This window comes from Abramis brama (genome assembly GCF_963993115.1).
Source record: "Abramis brama genome assembly, contig: SCAFFOLD_153, whole genome shotgun sequence".
Classification (NCBI taxonomy): domain Eukaryota; kingdom Metazoa; phylum Chordata; class Actinopteri; order Cypriniformes; family Leuciscidae; genus Abramis; species Abramis brama.
In genome coordinates, this window is record NW_028155965.1 from 328 (window position 1) to 17,783 (window position 17,456).

At 37.7% G+C, this 17,456-nt stretch overlaps 1 protein-coding gene across 3 annotated transcripts; it reads left to right on the forward strand.

Moving 5' to 3' along the window:
- The first annotated feature begins 256 nt into the window (after positions 1-256).
- Positions 257-15,239, forward strand: LOC311077224 (uncharacterized protein). Of its 3 annotated transcripts, XM_084139045.1 has the most exons (11): positions 257-533; positions 7,049-7,178; positions 8,370-8,577; positions 8,938-9,046; positions 9,147-9,407; positions 9,745-9,852; positions 10,025-10,074; positions 10,176-12,114; positions 12,213-12,302; positions 14,667-14,726; positions 14,835-15,239. In XM_084139045.1, exons 3-11 carry the CDS (start codon positions 8,383-8,385, stop codon positions 15,071-15,073), a joined length of 3,051 nt encoding a protein of 1,016 aa, XP_083995171.1. In that variant the 5' UTR covers positions 257-533; positions 7,049-7,178; positions 8,370-8,382; the 3' UTR covers positions 15,074-15,239. The 3 variants fall into 3 exon arrangements, with proteins under 3 accessions (XP_083995171.1, XP_083995173.1, XP_083995172.1); XM_084139047.1 differs by lacking the exon at positions 257-533 and having other exon boundaries at positions 1,986-7,178; positions 9,159-9,407; XM_084139046.1 differs by lacking the exon at positions 257-533 and having other exon boundaries at positions 1,988-7,178; positions 12,213-12,296.
- Positions 15,240-17,456: the final 2,217 nt, after the last annotated feature.

Consider the following 17,456-nt stretch of genomic DNA (forward strand, 5'->3'; position numbering starts at 1 on the left):
TCATGGTTTACAAGGACACGTGGTTTAGCAGGACTTGTGTATGTAGTTCTATAGCCGACAGTTCATCTCTATCAAATGTGTTTGTGTAAACACAATCATGGTTTACAAGGACACATGGTTTAGCAGGACTTGTGTATGTAGTTCTATAGCCGACAGTTCATCTCTATCAAATGTGTTTGTGTAAACACAATCATGGTTTACAAGGACACATGGTTTAGCAGGACTTGTGTATGTAGTTCTATAGCCGACAGTTCCTCTCTATCAAATGTGTTTGTGTAAACACAATCATGGTTTACAAGGACATGTGGTGTAATTCTATAGCTACATATATATATATTTTTTTATTCATTTAAAAGTTTTTGTTGAATGTCATGTAGCCTTAGATGTTAATCTTCAATGTTTTGTTCATTTAGTGACAAGGATCTGTACAAGATCAAAGGGCGGACGTACCCCCATTGAAGAGGCCTTGTTTTATATACAGGAGAGTAGAGACAAGAATTGTATCCAAGCTGTTTTTATAAATGATGTGAAAGGTAAGTAATTTTATTTATTCTAATGTATGTTTATCAATTAACATTTCTCTAATTAAAATCCAGACATGTTGTTTGCATTCTAGATCCTGTTTAGTCCTGATAATAACTAGCAGCATTCCCAAAATCAAACTGCGTTCACGCCACTGATCTATATAAATGACTGGATTGCTCATGACACCATAAATAGGGAAGCCACTGTGCCACCATATTGGTATTCCCTAGTATTTAGAATTAATTGGAAATTATCTGATTTTAATGAGGGAAAGAATCACTTAACGAGTCAGCAGATTTTATATCTGTATTCTCCCTGTACAATCCTTCCATGCAAACATCCTAAACTAGGGCCCTATAATTTCCGCGATCACGGAATCGCGGAATTGGCAAATTAACGCGGAATCTAGTGTCAACGCGGAATTTTGCGGAATTTTACATATTTGGAATAAAATTCTGTTTTTGTGTGGGAGAAAAACGTATGTCTGAGGAAAATCGCATATTACTGAAAGAACGAGCAGAGAGAGAGGCCCGGTCGCGCGCGCGTCTTCAAACTGTCTTGCTCTCTCTCACTCCCTCGCGCTTATTAATCTAAATCAATTGAGAATTGACACAATGGTAAAAGATCGGAAGAACGAAGTTTCACGTGGAGCATTCGGATATTTTTTTCCTGAATTACCGCTGGGTGTGAATTGTGCAAAAAAAAACTTTTTTACCTTGCCTTCTTCTCTGAAAAGCGTTCTGCCCATTCAGCTGACATAAAAAACACTTTCAATAAACTAAACAAAAACCTATCCAATGATGAAATGTTTTCTGTGTTGACAAATCTTGTGCGATGTCCTAAACTGCCGGATAATCACTCAACGCGTACAAGTCCGCTAATGACACGTCCGATTCGCGAACTAATGACTCCTTTAAACCGATTCAACCAAAACAATCTTTTAGTTTAGACTGTTTGCGGTAAATGCAGTTGGGTTGTCGAGGTCAAAACTGTAAATAAGCTGTGAATCAAATAAACTTACTATAAATAATGTTATGTAATTTTTACTCTTACACTGAATATTTGGATTTTGTGAAGGTGTGAATCATTTTTGATTAATATTTAATATAATAAAGTTCTGTGTAACAGATTATCAACGGAGATTATTACCACCCGCCACAAATTGATTTATAGTCTGTGGGAAACACTGAGGCCTGTTTTAAAAAGAGCTGTTTTGGTGTGTACCACCTTAAATGGGAATGAGCTGCATATCCCCGCCCTGCTTTTGGATGAGGGCGTAACTTAAAAAATAATAATTTGCATACCTATGGCAATAAACAGTCAGTAGAAGCAGAATGGCTGAGAGTGAGAGACCCGCTGTTCTGTATGGCATTAAGCCGTACATGTATGAACCGGAATCAGACCCAGATGATGAAGAGATTCCGGCAGAAGAAACACGAATGAGAATGGACCAGAATATACTTTATAAATATAATATACGAATACTTTATAAAATAATATAAAAATACTTTATATATATTAAAATATATATAAAAAAAATAGTATTTTTTGTTAAACTTCATTTAAATAAACAAATATTCGTATATTCTATTTTTATGAGCCTGATTATTCGAAAGCAATATTTTTGAAAAATGCCCATCCCTATTTTAGATAGTGCCTGATTGTTGACAATCATACACACTGCTCAAACGTTCTAAAACTCTTCAAAACCAGTTGAAACAACTGGATTGAACTCTTCAATTGACTTTTGAACAGGTTTCACAAATAGACCTAACAATCTCTGTGTAAAACTATGCTGCCATCTAGACATGTGCCGGTATTTGGTAATGCGATAAATCGCAGTAATGAATATTCACAATATTGTTATCGCGGGCACTTTAAAATACCGTGAAAAATAATAGATCCGAATTTAGATTTTTAGAACGCGCATTAGCTTATTTTCCATTAACCGCTTAAACAAACACTGCGTATCTGCGCGAAACACGTGCACACTCTGATGTAAACAATCGCCACATGTTTATAAGCACTGTGAGCATGCAGCGCAGTGCGCACTCTAGTCTAATGTAAGCAATCCTCACATGGGAAATTTGAGGGAAAAAACACATTTACCTCAGCAAAGCCATTTAACCCCCTGAGGTCGACGGTATCGCCGGCGATACCAGCTCGCTTTTTTTTTTATCAGTGTAAAAGAAACTCATGAATACTCTGTTGACTTTGATTTTCCATAGGAGTTCCATACATCAATCGATTCTGTTAAATGTGTATTATTTTTATGTATACTCACAATAAAAACATAGTGTTGTGCTTTTCGACAAATAAAGAAAAATAAACACGAAGCGAGTTCTGCCTTCTCTCTGTCCGTGTAGTCCATTCTGAAACGCGTCCGAAAATGAACCATAACTCAGTGAATACTTCTCACACATACAAGTGATATATGTCTTTATGAAGCTTGAAATCTCTTCTTTTAAATGAAGTAATTTATATAAAAAACAAATATTCTCATCTTGTGAGATCTGTATTAAAAGAGAGCGATTCCAGTAGACCTAATTAGAGCTAATTCAAATGTAATGTGACTCCGCCCACGGAGAGCGCACGCTATTCAAACGCAAATGGCTGAGGTAATCCGCGCAATCCTGTGAACGCCCCCATCAGCTCGAGAAAACCAAAACACAAGTTTATTCAGAACATTACTTGCTTACACCGTCTTGCAGCGCTGTGAGGAATAATGAGGAATACGAGGAATACGAGCTGAGGAATACTAGTAAGTTTTTCCTTCTCGGGTTTCTGTTTATTGACGAATGAACGGCATGCGCTCTGTTTTTTCTCCATTATGGACGCGAGCTCTAAAAAAAAAACACTAAAAGACTTTCAAACTTTCACAGAGACCTCAAAACAGAAAGTACAAATCCTTTCTTTAAAACGAATTTCGTTTTGTATCAATTGTATCTTAATTTTAATAATTTTTTCACTAACAACTTTCCTGGATTTAAAGTAAATAAGCCTATCTTCAACGAATGATGATGTTTTAGCAAACTGTATTGCTATACTGAGATGAGTAAAAATCTATATATAAAATAGCCTAATATTTTTGTCAAAAATAAAGTCATCAACTAAGATGTTAGCTGTTCCAATGTTGGCTATATTCAAAGTAATGAATACATAGATAAAATGTAGGCCTATAATCTTTCCTTTTTTTTACAAAGAAAGAGTACACTTGAAATATTGTTGAAATTGTAATTATTGTTGTAATTGTAACCTTTTTAATAAAATAGCACAACATATGTACAAGATAGATGTAAGCAAAATCTTAAATGGTCAATATAAGTCTTCTTCTAAATATCTTTTGTCCAAGCATTGTGGCTCAGCCAGTTTCACACCTGTGTGAATGGCTCATCATTATGCAGAGTGGGTGGTAATTCAGGTGAAAACCACTCCTCGTTCACGCCCCCTCGCATATTGGCTTTCCAAGCAAAACCTGTTTTACATCAATTTAAATCAATGTATGGTTTTATTTGAACGATAAAGCAAGACTATTTTCACATAATTTTGAAGAAAAAACTATAGGCGACGACATCCATTGGTCAAAAGTCTTATTGACACATATTTACTATGTGTTTTGTGGCCTTATTTCAGAAATTTTAGTTTTTAGTTTTTTCAATATCCACGCATAAACATTATTCTCTCAAAAATTAAAACATGTACATACACGTGGCTCACATATTATGGTAGCCCTGTTTGTGCTTTATAGAGTGAATTTACACCTTTGCCATTAATATGTTTATAAGCAACTGAAAAAAGCACAAATGTAAGAGCATGTCAGAACATCTCAAGGGCCCAGAAAACCGCTCAGACTCCAGAGGGTTAATGACCAGCACGTTAGTCGACTAGAAGAAATAGCTATAGAGGAGTATTTTGCTGAATAGGTGCCCTTTATTACATATTCATTATATTTTTACTTGTGTCCTTACATAATTGTTATTATAATGAAAACCACATTATGTTTGATTTAATGTGTTATTTTTAACCTTTAATAATACCAGCTGATAGGGCTCTCTGTATGGTTACTTACATGTTTGATTTTTTTTTTTTTTTTCATGAGAAAAAATAACATGGGCTATCTACTGTAACTGTAGCCTACATAATATTTATTCAAATGAGTCAAGACTGAAATCAAATCCCAAGTATTGAATTGAAATCGTGAAAATTGTGTTGAGCAATAATACAAACAGTAGCCTACCAGTCATTGTACCATGTAAACATTGTACATTGTCATCACTCTGTCTCCTCTCCACCAGTAAGCTGGTGTGTGGTGGGCGTTCTGGGGCAATATGGCTGCCGTCGCATCATCCAAGTGGATGCTGCACATTGGTGGTGGTTGAGGAGATTCCCCCAGCTATGTAAAGCGCTTTGAGTGCCGAGAAAAGCGCTATATAAATGTAATTAGGGATGCACCGATCCACATTTTTTCACTTCCGATCCGATCCCGATACCTGAATTTGGATATCGGCCGATACCGATACTATTCCGATACCAGAGCTGTGTTTGCTTTAATATTATTATTAATTTCATTTTTGTTTATTTTATATGAGGCTGAAATAAACTTCTCTCAACAGGCAAGTAATAATATGTTATGTATGTAGCCTATGTATGCATGTATGTCCCAAAAGGCAACTTGAGGTAAGTTATAAGGTCAGAAAAGGAAGTCAGAAAAACAGGAAATCCTGTTAACAGGAAAAATCCCATTCTGAAAACAAATATGCAACTGAGGTTTCAAATTGATTGTCATGTCAATATTTATTACATTCCCAAAATGTCAAATACTTGCGTCTTGAAAGAAAAGTGCAAGTGTAAACATATTACACACACACACTATCTGAAGGGTGATCCTCGCTCCGATGCAGTAAATGCTCGATCAACATCAGCATCGTGCAAACAAACAAGCGGATTTTGCCTCAGACGCGCGTCGACTTCGCTTCAAACTTTTGCTTTTTACGCACGTCAATTTTTCTCTGGACACGCGAATGGATTCAAAATATTCAAGCGTCCAACTAGACGCGGTAGACGTGAATTTGACGCGCTATTCGCGTTTGGTGTGAACGCACAGTAACGTTGTGCTTTTTTAAATGTTTTATTGAGTTCGTTGTGTTGTACGACGCGAGGGAGCTTCAAAGGACTTATTGCATCATTGCATTTTGCTGTCTTGCTCTGCGGTGTTTCCAGTGTGAAGTTTATCCACACAGCAGACGTTGTTGGCTAGCCGCAAACTGCGGAATGGATTTCCTGAGCGGGAGCGTGTCTCATAACTCTGTGTCTCATTGAGCCGCGCCTCCGTTCAGGAAATCCATTCCGCAGTTTGCAGCCAGCTAGCAGACTATCCAGCGGGAATCACTTTTGGAGTCATTTCAGCAGACGTTAAAGCGAGCGCAGACATGACTCATGGATATCGGAAATCTCCGCAGGTTGGATCGGGAAAATCCGATACGTGAATTACGCTGGTATCGGGTCCCGATACCGATACTGGATCGGATCGGCCCCATCCCTAAATGTAATGAATTATTATTATTATTATTACATGGTACATTATGTTGTCACTAAAATGAATAAAATTCTGTTTAGTTACCGGGTTTTTTTACATCCCCACCCAATCTATCCGTTTCTCTTGTGCAAATAATATATTGTGATAATACTGTATACTGTGATAAAAGCTCAATCAATTAGGGCTGTAATCAACCAAAGAAAACTGAATGAATTGAGAATCTCACCTATAATTCCGATAACATCTGCAATTTTCATTCTATCAGCTGATTTCTGTGAATGAATGTAAAACTAAATGTATATTGCAGCACATGGTGAAGGCAGTATATACATTAACGACGATTTGAGACAAATATAATGTCAATTAAATATAAAACTATGTAAATAGCGCTCTGTGGTGCGGCAAGATTTTGAACGCGGTCCTGAGCTGTTGCTGGGCGCCGCGGACAGTCAGACGCCGCCAGTGTGTGTACACTGAGAATAATGTGTTCAAATTGTAAAGACATGGCGCGGCGCTTCTCGTCTCGAAAACAAGGGGGTTGTTCTGAAGACAGACTGTTACCTGCGAAACAGGAGTGCTCTGAAAACACCCCCATTAGCAATTCCTGCTTTCCACCTGATGAAATTAACACGGCAAACACATCGACCAATCAGAATTTTGGTCGAGCAAGAACGTATCGACCAATTAATCGACTAGACGACTGAGAGATTACAGCCCTACAATCAATTAATCGCAGCATGAAAATTTGATACCGGCACATGCCTACTGCCATCTTATAAAGTCATTTTTACTCACCAGTAATTTGGCTCCATTTAATATTTTACCTTTCTTCATCATACATGTACTTCTTTCATCAGAAGAAAAATGATCAAAATGAAACATTTGAGTCTAGATTTTTTCCACAAAAAAAAAAAATTATGGCACGGAATGACTCAATTATATACATACTTAATGACTTTTAATGATGCCTATTTTTTTTTTTGTCAGGACATGGAGTATTTGCTACCCAAAGCATAGCGAAAGGAGACTTTATTTTGGAGTATAAAGGAAAACTTGTGGAAAAACAGGTTAACAATCCGTATGCATACAACTTCAGGCACCACAATATAGATTTCTGGTGAGTACTAGTGACCATGCAAAGTCTTATTCTTAAAGTATGTTTAAAGCATTACTTCTAACCCCTCATTTACACTGCACACGTCTGCGGCGCATTACGGCTGCGACAAGGTTTTATTCCGTCCTTCACGCGGTGCCAACTCACACCGGGAGCATATCAGAAGCGGAGCGACTGGATGCGTGAGACCACGTTATTTGCCTGACCCCGACGTGTTTTTTCTTGATTTTGGGGTTTCTAGATACCATGGCTAAATGTTTATGTTTTGTCCGGTGTAATTGTGTTTATTGTTATGTTTTTTGATATGTCCTATTTTGTTGTGCTGTTGCCGGCATAGTTAATACACTTAAATGTCCACCATAGAGGAAAAAAAATATAATTTAATGTATTGGAAATTTGTTTGTGTGTGTGTGTGCTATAAGTATACTAAAAATACATTTACATATTTATGTGCTTAATAAATAAAAAAATACCCTGAAAATTTACTTTTTTTTACCTCCTAGGATATATTGCCAATATACGTCTTTATTTTGAAATTGAGTTTTTTTTTTTTACTTTTATTTTGTATTACCAGTGCGACTTGGACGCGCGTCCGTCAAAAATAGACTAGGCGCCTATTTTTAGCGAAGCGGTGCGGAGAGCCGCTTCTGGGAAGCTTCTGAAACGCACCGCGTCGCGCCCGGTGTAAACACAAGCATTGACTAGAATGGGCGCGATCAGCTCCGGTAGCCGTGTTGCAGCCGTAATGCGCCGCAGACATTTGCAGTGTAAATGAGGGGTAAGGAAGAATTGATTACTTATTATTCCCCTATTTAGCATTAGCTACTGAAGGGGTAGTTTTATTTTAAAACCAGAACACTTTTTTTTTCTAATTTCCTTTAAGCCATGTATTTTCATCTGTGAAATAGTTGACCATAAATTTAAGATTTTATTTGGGCACATTTTCAGTGAAATGTTACTGCTTTTTTGTAATACCTGTTTACCTATATATGCAACAAGTTCTTTGCTTAGTTGATCTTCCTCTCTGTTATATTATCATAAATAATCTTGGAGTTTTAGGAATTATTATTAAGATTATTAAAAAGAGATTGTAATTAATTGGAGGATTATTTTTAACCAGCCATATGATTCAGAAATACTGTAAGAAGTAGCCTATTAATTTATATGATTGTTTTATTATTTACTTCTTTTCAGTATTGATGCCTTAATGGATGATGGGTCCCTAGGAAGACGCGTCAATGATGACGCAAAACCCAACGCAAAAATGAAAAAACTTGAAGTTGATGGCCTCCCTCATTTATGTTTATTTGCAATAAAGGACATTTTTTTTGAAGAAGAAGTCACATATGATTATGGAGGAACTGGATTGCCGTGGCGTGTTAACACAACGTCAAAAAACAAGGTATGTTTACAAAAGTTCATGACTGATACTAGGGGTGTAACAGTTCACAAAATTCACGGTTCAGTTCAAAACAATACACTTGTGTCACGGTTCGGTATGTTTTCGATACAGCAAAAAGAAAGAAATGCCAGAGAAATTTCCTACTCGCGACGCGCGTACATTTGAAATAACCGTTCGGTTTGAAAATGCGTAACACCGAACCGAAAGCCTCGTACCAAACGGTTCAACACGATTACGCGTACCGTTACACCCCTAACTGATACAGACCTTTACAACTAAAAATCAATGTTGAATTGACGTCTGTCTGCTATCTGGGTATTATGTATTAAGAATATACTTTTGAATATATTTTGAAAACAGTCCTCTCCAAAGCCCACTCCTGCCCATGAATCAGCTCCAGAGCCCGTTCCTGCCAAAGAACATACTGTAGAATCTGCTCCAACCCATGAGCCCGCTTTATGTACATTAGGTAAGAGCACCGCTTTTCTTATTTTCTTTTCCTGATGTTGGTTTGCAGCCCTCTTGAATTTAGTCAAAATCACACAACACAACTTCTATTAACACAACAGAATCCACTCCAGAGCGTGATCGAGCCCATGAGGCCACTCCAGAGCGTGATCGAGCCCATGAGGCCACTCCAGAGCGTGATCCAGCCCATGAGGCCACTCCAGAGCGTCATCGAGCCCATGAGGCCACTCCAGAGCGTGATCCAGCCCATGAGGCCACTCCAGAGCGTGATCCAGCCCATGAGGCCACTCCAGAGCGTGATCCAGCCCATTGGCACCCTAAAGAATTCAGTCAAGCCGATGAGCCTGCTCAAGGTACATCAGGTAAGAGCCACACTTTACCTTTTTTCCTCATGTTGGTTTGCCACCCTCTTTCAAATGTAGTCAAAATCATGCAACGCAAATTCAGTTTATGTAATCAAAATCATGCAACACACCATCAATGCACTGTGATATTAAATTGAACCGAATTGTTGACATGATAATCCTATTCTAATCAAATCGTGACACCAGTCAAGGTTCACACACCCTAGTGTTCAATAAAGTTTTGTTGAGTTTAATCACCCTCTCAGTGTGATTTATCCTGACAAGGATAGCTAAGGACATTAGCTGAATCTATCAATTTCAAAAGTGAAAGTGTTTATTTTCTGCTTTCTTTCAGTTTGTAAGAAACACACTATAAAACCTGAACAACTGTCCTCTTTTGAGAAGTGTCTTGCTTGCCATGGACCATTCTCCTCTCTAAAGTGGTCTGGAGTCAAATGTATAGGTAATTTTTAAATTGTCTGGATTTTTTTATAGATATTTTGAATAACACTAAATTATAGTCCAGTTCTCAACAACAATGAATGGTGAACAGTTTGTTATTGTGAAATAATCAAATTACATTTACCATATTTGAAAATCTCATTTGAACTGATTAAGTGATTTTTACTTCTCAGGTTGCTTCACAGTATGGCATGCAAAATGTTTTGAAAAACTACGAAATGATGTAAGCAATTACCATAAATAATTACATTAAAATATATTTAATAAATTTCTATGCATGCATATGAAATTTAATTCTATAAATCTACTACACTGTTTCTTCAGTATACATCAGCATCAGCTGATGAAAGTGAGGGGGATGAAAGGTCCTCTGGAGAGGAATATGTCCCCTGTTCTGCATCTGATAATGACACAGACAGTGAAAGTGAAAACTCAGTCAGTAGTCCACTTGATGCATCAATTACATGTAAAATACATGTAGAAACGACACCAGATGAAACGACACCAGATGAGCCTATTTCTATGGACTACACAGAAGTTCAAGATACAACACAAAAAATTTACTTTCCTGACAGCTATTCAGAAACTCAAACATCATCAACACTTGCCAAAGCATGGCAGAATTTTTGCTTTGTGTGTGGAGAACCTCAGTCCAAAATTTCAAGACACTTTAAAGTCCATGCCAAAGAAGACATGGATATAGCAAAGGCTCTGAGTTTACCTGCAAAATCGAAAATAAGAAAACAACTGCTTGAAAAATTGAGAAACAGAGGCAACTTCAACCACAACAACAATGTCCTTAAAAAGGGAGAAGGTACATTAAAAGTAAAACGACGAGCATTTAAAAACACAGGTTCAACCCAGAAGACATATGAATACTGCTTGTATTGCAAGGGAATGTTTTTGCGAAATGAGCTGTGGAGGCACATGAGAGGATGCAAGTCCAAACCAGCTAAGATAGATAAAGCTACTGAGGGCAGACAGAGAGTCCTCACCATTGCTGCAGTGGCCAAATCTTGCTTCTCTGGTAAAACAGAGGAAGGGTTAATGAAAATATTGAGTAAAATGAATGAAGATGAAATTGCCCATGTTGTGAGACATGATTCTGGCCTTCTTCAATTTGCTCAGTCCCTATATAATCGCCACGGATTTCACACTTCAAAGCATGAATACATCCGCCAGAAGGTCCGTGAGCTTGGCAGATTCATGATAACACTGCGTAAAAAATGCCCATCTGCATCTCTGGATGATGCCATGAAGCCAGCAAATTTCATGAATGTCATTCAAGCAGTTAGAGAAACTGCAGGGTTTCATGAAAATACACATTCTTTCCAAATTCCAAGCTTAGCTTTAAAAATCGGACACTCCCTCTTAAAAGTTAGCGAAATTATCCAATGTCATGCTCTTATTGCTGAAAATGCAGAGTTGGCAAGCAGTGCAGAAGCATTCCAGAAACTGTACAAATCAAAGTGGTCGGAATTCATATCTAACTCAGCGTTAAGCACCATTAATGATTCGAAATACAACAAGCCGACCAAAATGCCACTCACTCAAGACATTGAAAAGCTTAATGACTATTTACAAAGAAGTGCAGAATCGGCCTTCCAGGAACTTAGCCAAAATACCTCAGAGTGCAACTATGCATGTCTCACCAAGCTAACAATGACCAGGATCATCCTGTTCAACAGACGACGGGTTGGAGAGGTCTCCAAGATGCCTTTAAAAAATTTCCTCCAAAGAGATGACTCTTACACATCTGACGAGCTGGGTCTTTCAGCTTATGAGAAGAGCTTGTGCAAATATTTTACACGAGTTGAGCTAAAAGGAAAAAGAGGACGAAAAGTAGCTGTTTTGCTCAACCCAGACATCACAAAAGCTCTGGAAATGCTTATTGAGAAGCGGGCACAATGTGGAGTACTGCAAGAAAATGAATTCCTCTTTGCCATTCCAAAGTGCTCTAGCTACTACAGAGGTCACGACTGTCTCAAGAGGTTTGCTGCTGAGTGTGGTGCAACTCACCCAGAGTACTTGAGATCGACACAACTGAGGAAACAAGTTGCAACAACTTCCCAAATTCTTAATTTAAAAAATAATGAACTGGACCAACTGGCAGACTTTCTAGGCCACAATATTAATGTGCATAGAGAATATTACAGACTACCTGAGGCAACCATCCAGGTGACCAAAATTTCAAAACTGCTTCTAGCCCTTGAAAAGGGTAAGCTGACAGAATTAAAAGGAAAATCTCTTGATGAAATCCAAGGTACAGTTACTATACAATTTTTTAATCAATTAAGTAATGAGTACTAACTAACATGAAATGAGCAATGTTAAGCTTATTTTTCCATTGTGTTTTCTAAGATTTTACAGACGAAGATGACGACCAGGACATTGACAGCGATGAAGACTCCAATGGAGCCAGACCTCTGGAGCTCAACTCAATCAGTAATGGTTAATGTTATTTAATATTTGTGTAAACGTGTATGTATGATGATTAATTTTAGTTCATTTTAGCATTCTGTCTGTGTGATGGATCTTATTGCAGTCAGAAACGGATTTTCAAAGTGTGAAGGGGAGAACGCAAGGGTATGTGAGGGGAGGCAAAGATAATAGCTGGACAATATTTGATATATCCTGGTTAAAATATGAAGCAGGTGTGTTTAATTGGGGTTGGAGCTAACTGCAGAGCAATGACCCTCCGGGAGCAGGATTAGACACTGGACAAAAGTTGCAATTACTGCTGGTCAAACATAACTTTAAGCATCAACTAAAACTGTTTTGGATGAGAAATCAACATTTTATTAATGTTACCTTGTTACCATTCATCCAACCATTTTCCTCCACTTACCCTGAACCAGTCCACGGTGGCAGCAGGCCAAGTAGGGCTTTCCATACTTTCCTTTCCCCAGCCACTTTCTCCAGCTCCTACTGTGGGAACCAAAATTGTCCCCAGGCTTGCAGAAAGATATCATCCCTTAAGCATGTTCTAGGTCTTCCCCAGAGTCCCTTTCCAGTTAGATATGCCTGGAAAAAAATCCTCTGGAAGCCATCCGGGAGGTATCCTAACCAGATGCCTGAACCACCCTAGCTGGCTCTTTGTAACTTGGAGGAGCAGCTGCTCTACTCCCAGTACCTCCAGCATATATGAGCTTTTCGCCCTCTTTCTCAGGGTCAGCCGAGACACCCTACAGAGAAAACTTCTCTCAGGTCTTGCATGTAACATTTTTCACCCCTGATTAGTTGCATCACTATGTCAAGCATAATGTGTCAAGTGTCAAGGAATCACCATGCTCCACCCTCACTCCATTCAGCCTTACCAGACTTCTAATCTCCTGCACCTTTCACTTATCCAATCATCTCATCAACCATATAACCTCTGTATAAACTGACACCAGACACAGTCATTGTCAGGTCTCGACTGCGACAAGGACTTTCGTGACGTTCCGATGAGCTACTTACCTGTGCTACCTACCTCCCAATCGATTTCCTGGTTCCGTGTTCCTTGTTTGCTCCTTGGATATCACTAGCCTGGATGCCAGCCCGAACCCCGCCCACAACATTTCTTTGTTCGGGAAGTTCGGTCTGGACTTGATCCGTTGAGGAGTACGAATACGAATGATGGACAGATGATCTACAATTACGTAATCATCCACATAACCAAAGAGCGCTTGGGTTGAATTAGTTTACAACAAAGATGACTGCCACTGGAGAATTGTGATTTCACGAGTTCACACTTACAAATAAGTTAGATAGAATAAATGCCTCATAGTTCCGAGATCCCCTTCCTTTAGTTCACTCAGCCCTGAAACAACTACGTGGTAACACCTACAGGCCACATTGAATGATGTTTTATTAACAAAGTTTGGGAGGAGCATGTTCAGATAATTAACCTAATTAACACGAGAGGAGGGCATTCAGTTAAATCAACTCCATTAACGATAAGAGGTATATATACAGCAGACCTGCCTCTGTTTGTTGACAGTTTATCAGCATCCCTCCACCACCCCATCTCCTGACTTCTTACTATTCCTACCACAACAGGGGGGAGTACTCTGGGTTCGGGCCAAATTCCGTGCTCAAAACCCCTGCCCTGGACAGCACACCAAATACACATAAACCTTAACTCTATCTAATTATATGTAAGTGTGAACTCGTGAAATACCTTTTGATGGGCTGGTAAAAGCCACCTCCGTGTTCCAAGACTTCACGCATGAGGTGCTCCGGAATTTCCTCCACTGATTTGTACTGGTCTACTACAACAACATCCTCATTTATTCCCGGAGTTTGGATCAACTATTCTTGAAAGCAGAGAAGTGCCAGTTCCATCAGTCAGAGATCCAGTTCCTCTGGTACGTCATAAACAAACAAGGCACCATGGATGAAAGGAAGGTGGATACTATCCTAAATTCCCACCACCATAAGGGAACTCCAGAGATTTCTTGGTTTTGATAACATCTATCTCTTCATCAAGAACTACAGTGTCATCACCGGCCCCCTCACCTCTCTCCTCCGTGGAAACCCCAAGTCTCTGTCCTCAAGTCTCTGTCTCTGTCCCTATTGAATGAGATTCCATAATCATTCACTGCATCAAGCTACGCCTTTTATCTTTTTGAATAAGCGACCTGTAGCGGCACAACTTACAGTTACATACTGTGCCTTTAAAATCATCTATGAATAAAAGTGTAGTATATGTTTCTTATGCAGCATGCAACTGATTTTTGAGAGGGAAACAATGTCATATGATTTCATATGCAATGAAATTTGGTAAATATGCCATGAAAAAAGGTTTTAATTTAATTTTTTTACACGGTATAGGTGAACATGTGCGAGATGAACAAGTCTGCAGAGATGCTACTTCATCCACTAAAGTTAAAGGTATGTCTGGTTTTGTTTCAACTTTGCATTACCTTGGTATTCATTTCTCTCTTATATACATTGGATTTAACTATGTTGTACTTTAACCATCTAATACATTTCTAATAGAGCTTGACAGACCAAAGAAAAAAAGGGCCTATGTAAAAAGACCATGGACCGCTTCAGAGGTCAAATCAGTCATGAAATTCTTTGGAAACCACATCACAAAAGGGAAGCTGGCAACTTTGACTGAATGTGAGGCTTGCAAGAAGGCAGACCACCCCATTCTTGCTTCACGGACAAGCCAAAACATAAGAGACTTTGTCCGGAACAAGGGCACAGCTTACAAGAAACAAATATGTAAATGAGTTTATTCTATCTATCTTCTATTCTATCTGTCACAATTCAGTAAGTGACCGTCAAATCAAACTGCTTCCCTAGCTTACAAGAAACAAATATGTAAATGAGTTTATTCTATCTATCTTCTATTCTATCTGTCACAATTCAGTAAGTGACCGTCAAATCAAACTGCTTCCCTAGCTTACAAGAAACAAATATGTAAATGAGTTTATTCTATCTATCTTCTATTCTATCTGTCACAATTCAGTAAGTGACCGTCAAATCAAACTGCTTCCCTAGCTTACAAGAAACAAATATGTAAATGAGTTTATTCTATCTATCTTCTATTCTATCTGTCACAATTCAGTAAGTGACCGTCAAATCAAACTGCTTCCCTAGCTTACAAGAAACGAATATGTAAATGAGTTTATTCTATCTATCTTCTATTCTATCTGTCACAATTCAGTAAGTGACCGTCAAATCAAACTGCTTCCCTAGCTTACAAGAAACAAATATGTAAATGAGTTTATTCTATCTATCTTCTATTCTATCTGTCACAATTCAGTAAGTGACCGTCAAATCAAACTGCTTTCCTAGCTTACAAGAAACAAATATGTAAATGAGTTTATTCTATCTATCTTCTATTCTATCTGTCACAATTCAGTAAGTGACCGTCAAATCAAACTGCTTCCCTAGCTTACAAGAAACGAATATGTAAATGAGTTTATTCTATCTATCTTCTATTCTATCTGTCACAATTCAGTAAGTGACCGTCAAATCAAACTGCTTCCCTAGCTTACAAGAAACAAATATGTAAATGAGTTTATTCTATCTATCTTCTATTCTATCTGTCACAATTCAGTAAGTGACCGTCAAATCAAACTGCTTCCCTAGCTTACAAGAAACAAGTATATAAATTATTTTTTTCTATCTATCTTCTATTCTATCTGTCACAATTCAGTAAGTGACCGTCAAATCAAACTGCTTCCCTAGCTTACAAGAAACAAATATGTAAATGAGTTTATTCTATCCATCTTCTATTCTATCTGTCACAATTCAGTAAGTGACCGTCAAATCAAACTGCTTCCCTAGCTTACAAGAAATAAATATGTAAATGAGTTTATTCTATCCATCTTCTATTCTATCTGTCACAATTCAGTAAGTGACCGTCAAATCAAACTGCTTCCCTAACTTACAAGAAATAAATATGTAAATGAGTTTATTCTATCTGTCTTTTATTTTATTCTTCTATTCAAACTGCTTCCCTAACTTACAATAAATAAATATGTAAATGAGTTTATTCTATCTGTCTTCTATTTTATTCTTCTATTCAAACTGCTTCCCTAACTTACAATAAATAAATATGTAAATGAGTTTATTCTATCTGTCTTCTATTTTATTCTTCTATTCAAACTGCTTCCCTAACTTACAATAAATAAATATGTAAATGAGTTTATTCTATCTGTCTTCTATTTTATTCTTCTATTCAAACTGCTTCCCTAACTTACAATAAATAAATATGTAAATGAGTTTATTCTATCTGTCTTCTATTTTATTCTTCTATTCAAACTGCTTACCTATTCCCTATTAATATTTTGTAAACACAATCATGGTATACAAGGACACATGGTTTAGCAGGACTTGTGTATGTAGTTCTATAATCAACAGTTCATCTCTATCAAATGTGTTTGTGTAAACACAATCATGGTTTACAAGGACACATGGTTTAGCAGGACTTGTGTATGTAGTTCTATAGCCGACAGTTCATCTCTATCAAATGTGTTTGTGTAAACACAATCATGGTTTATAAGGACACATGGTTTAGCAGGACTTGTGTATGTAGTTCTATAGCCGACAGTTCATCTCTATCAAATGTGTTTGTGTAAACACAATCATGGTATATAAGGACACATGGTTTAGCAGGACTTGTGTATGTAGTTCTATAGCCGACAGTTCCTCTCTATCAAATGTGTTTGTGTAAACACAATCATGGTATATAAGGACACATGGTTTAGCAGGACTTGTGTATGTAGTTCTATAGCCGACAGTTCCTCTCTATCAAATGTGTTTGTGTAAACACAATCATGGTTTACAAGGACACATGGTTTAGCAGGACTTGTGTATGTAGTTCTATAGCCGACAGTTCCTCTCTATCAAATGTGTTTGTGTAAACACAATCATGGTATATAAGGACACATGGTTTAGCAGGACTTGTGTATGTAGTTCTATAGCCGACAGTTCCTCTCTATCAAATGTGTTTGTGTAAACACAATCATGGTTGACAAGGACACATGGTTTAGCAGGACTTGTGTATGTAGTTCTATAATCGACAGTTCATCTCTATCAAATGTTTTTGTGTAAACACAATCATGGTATATAAGGACACATGGTTTAGCAGGACTTGTGTATGTA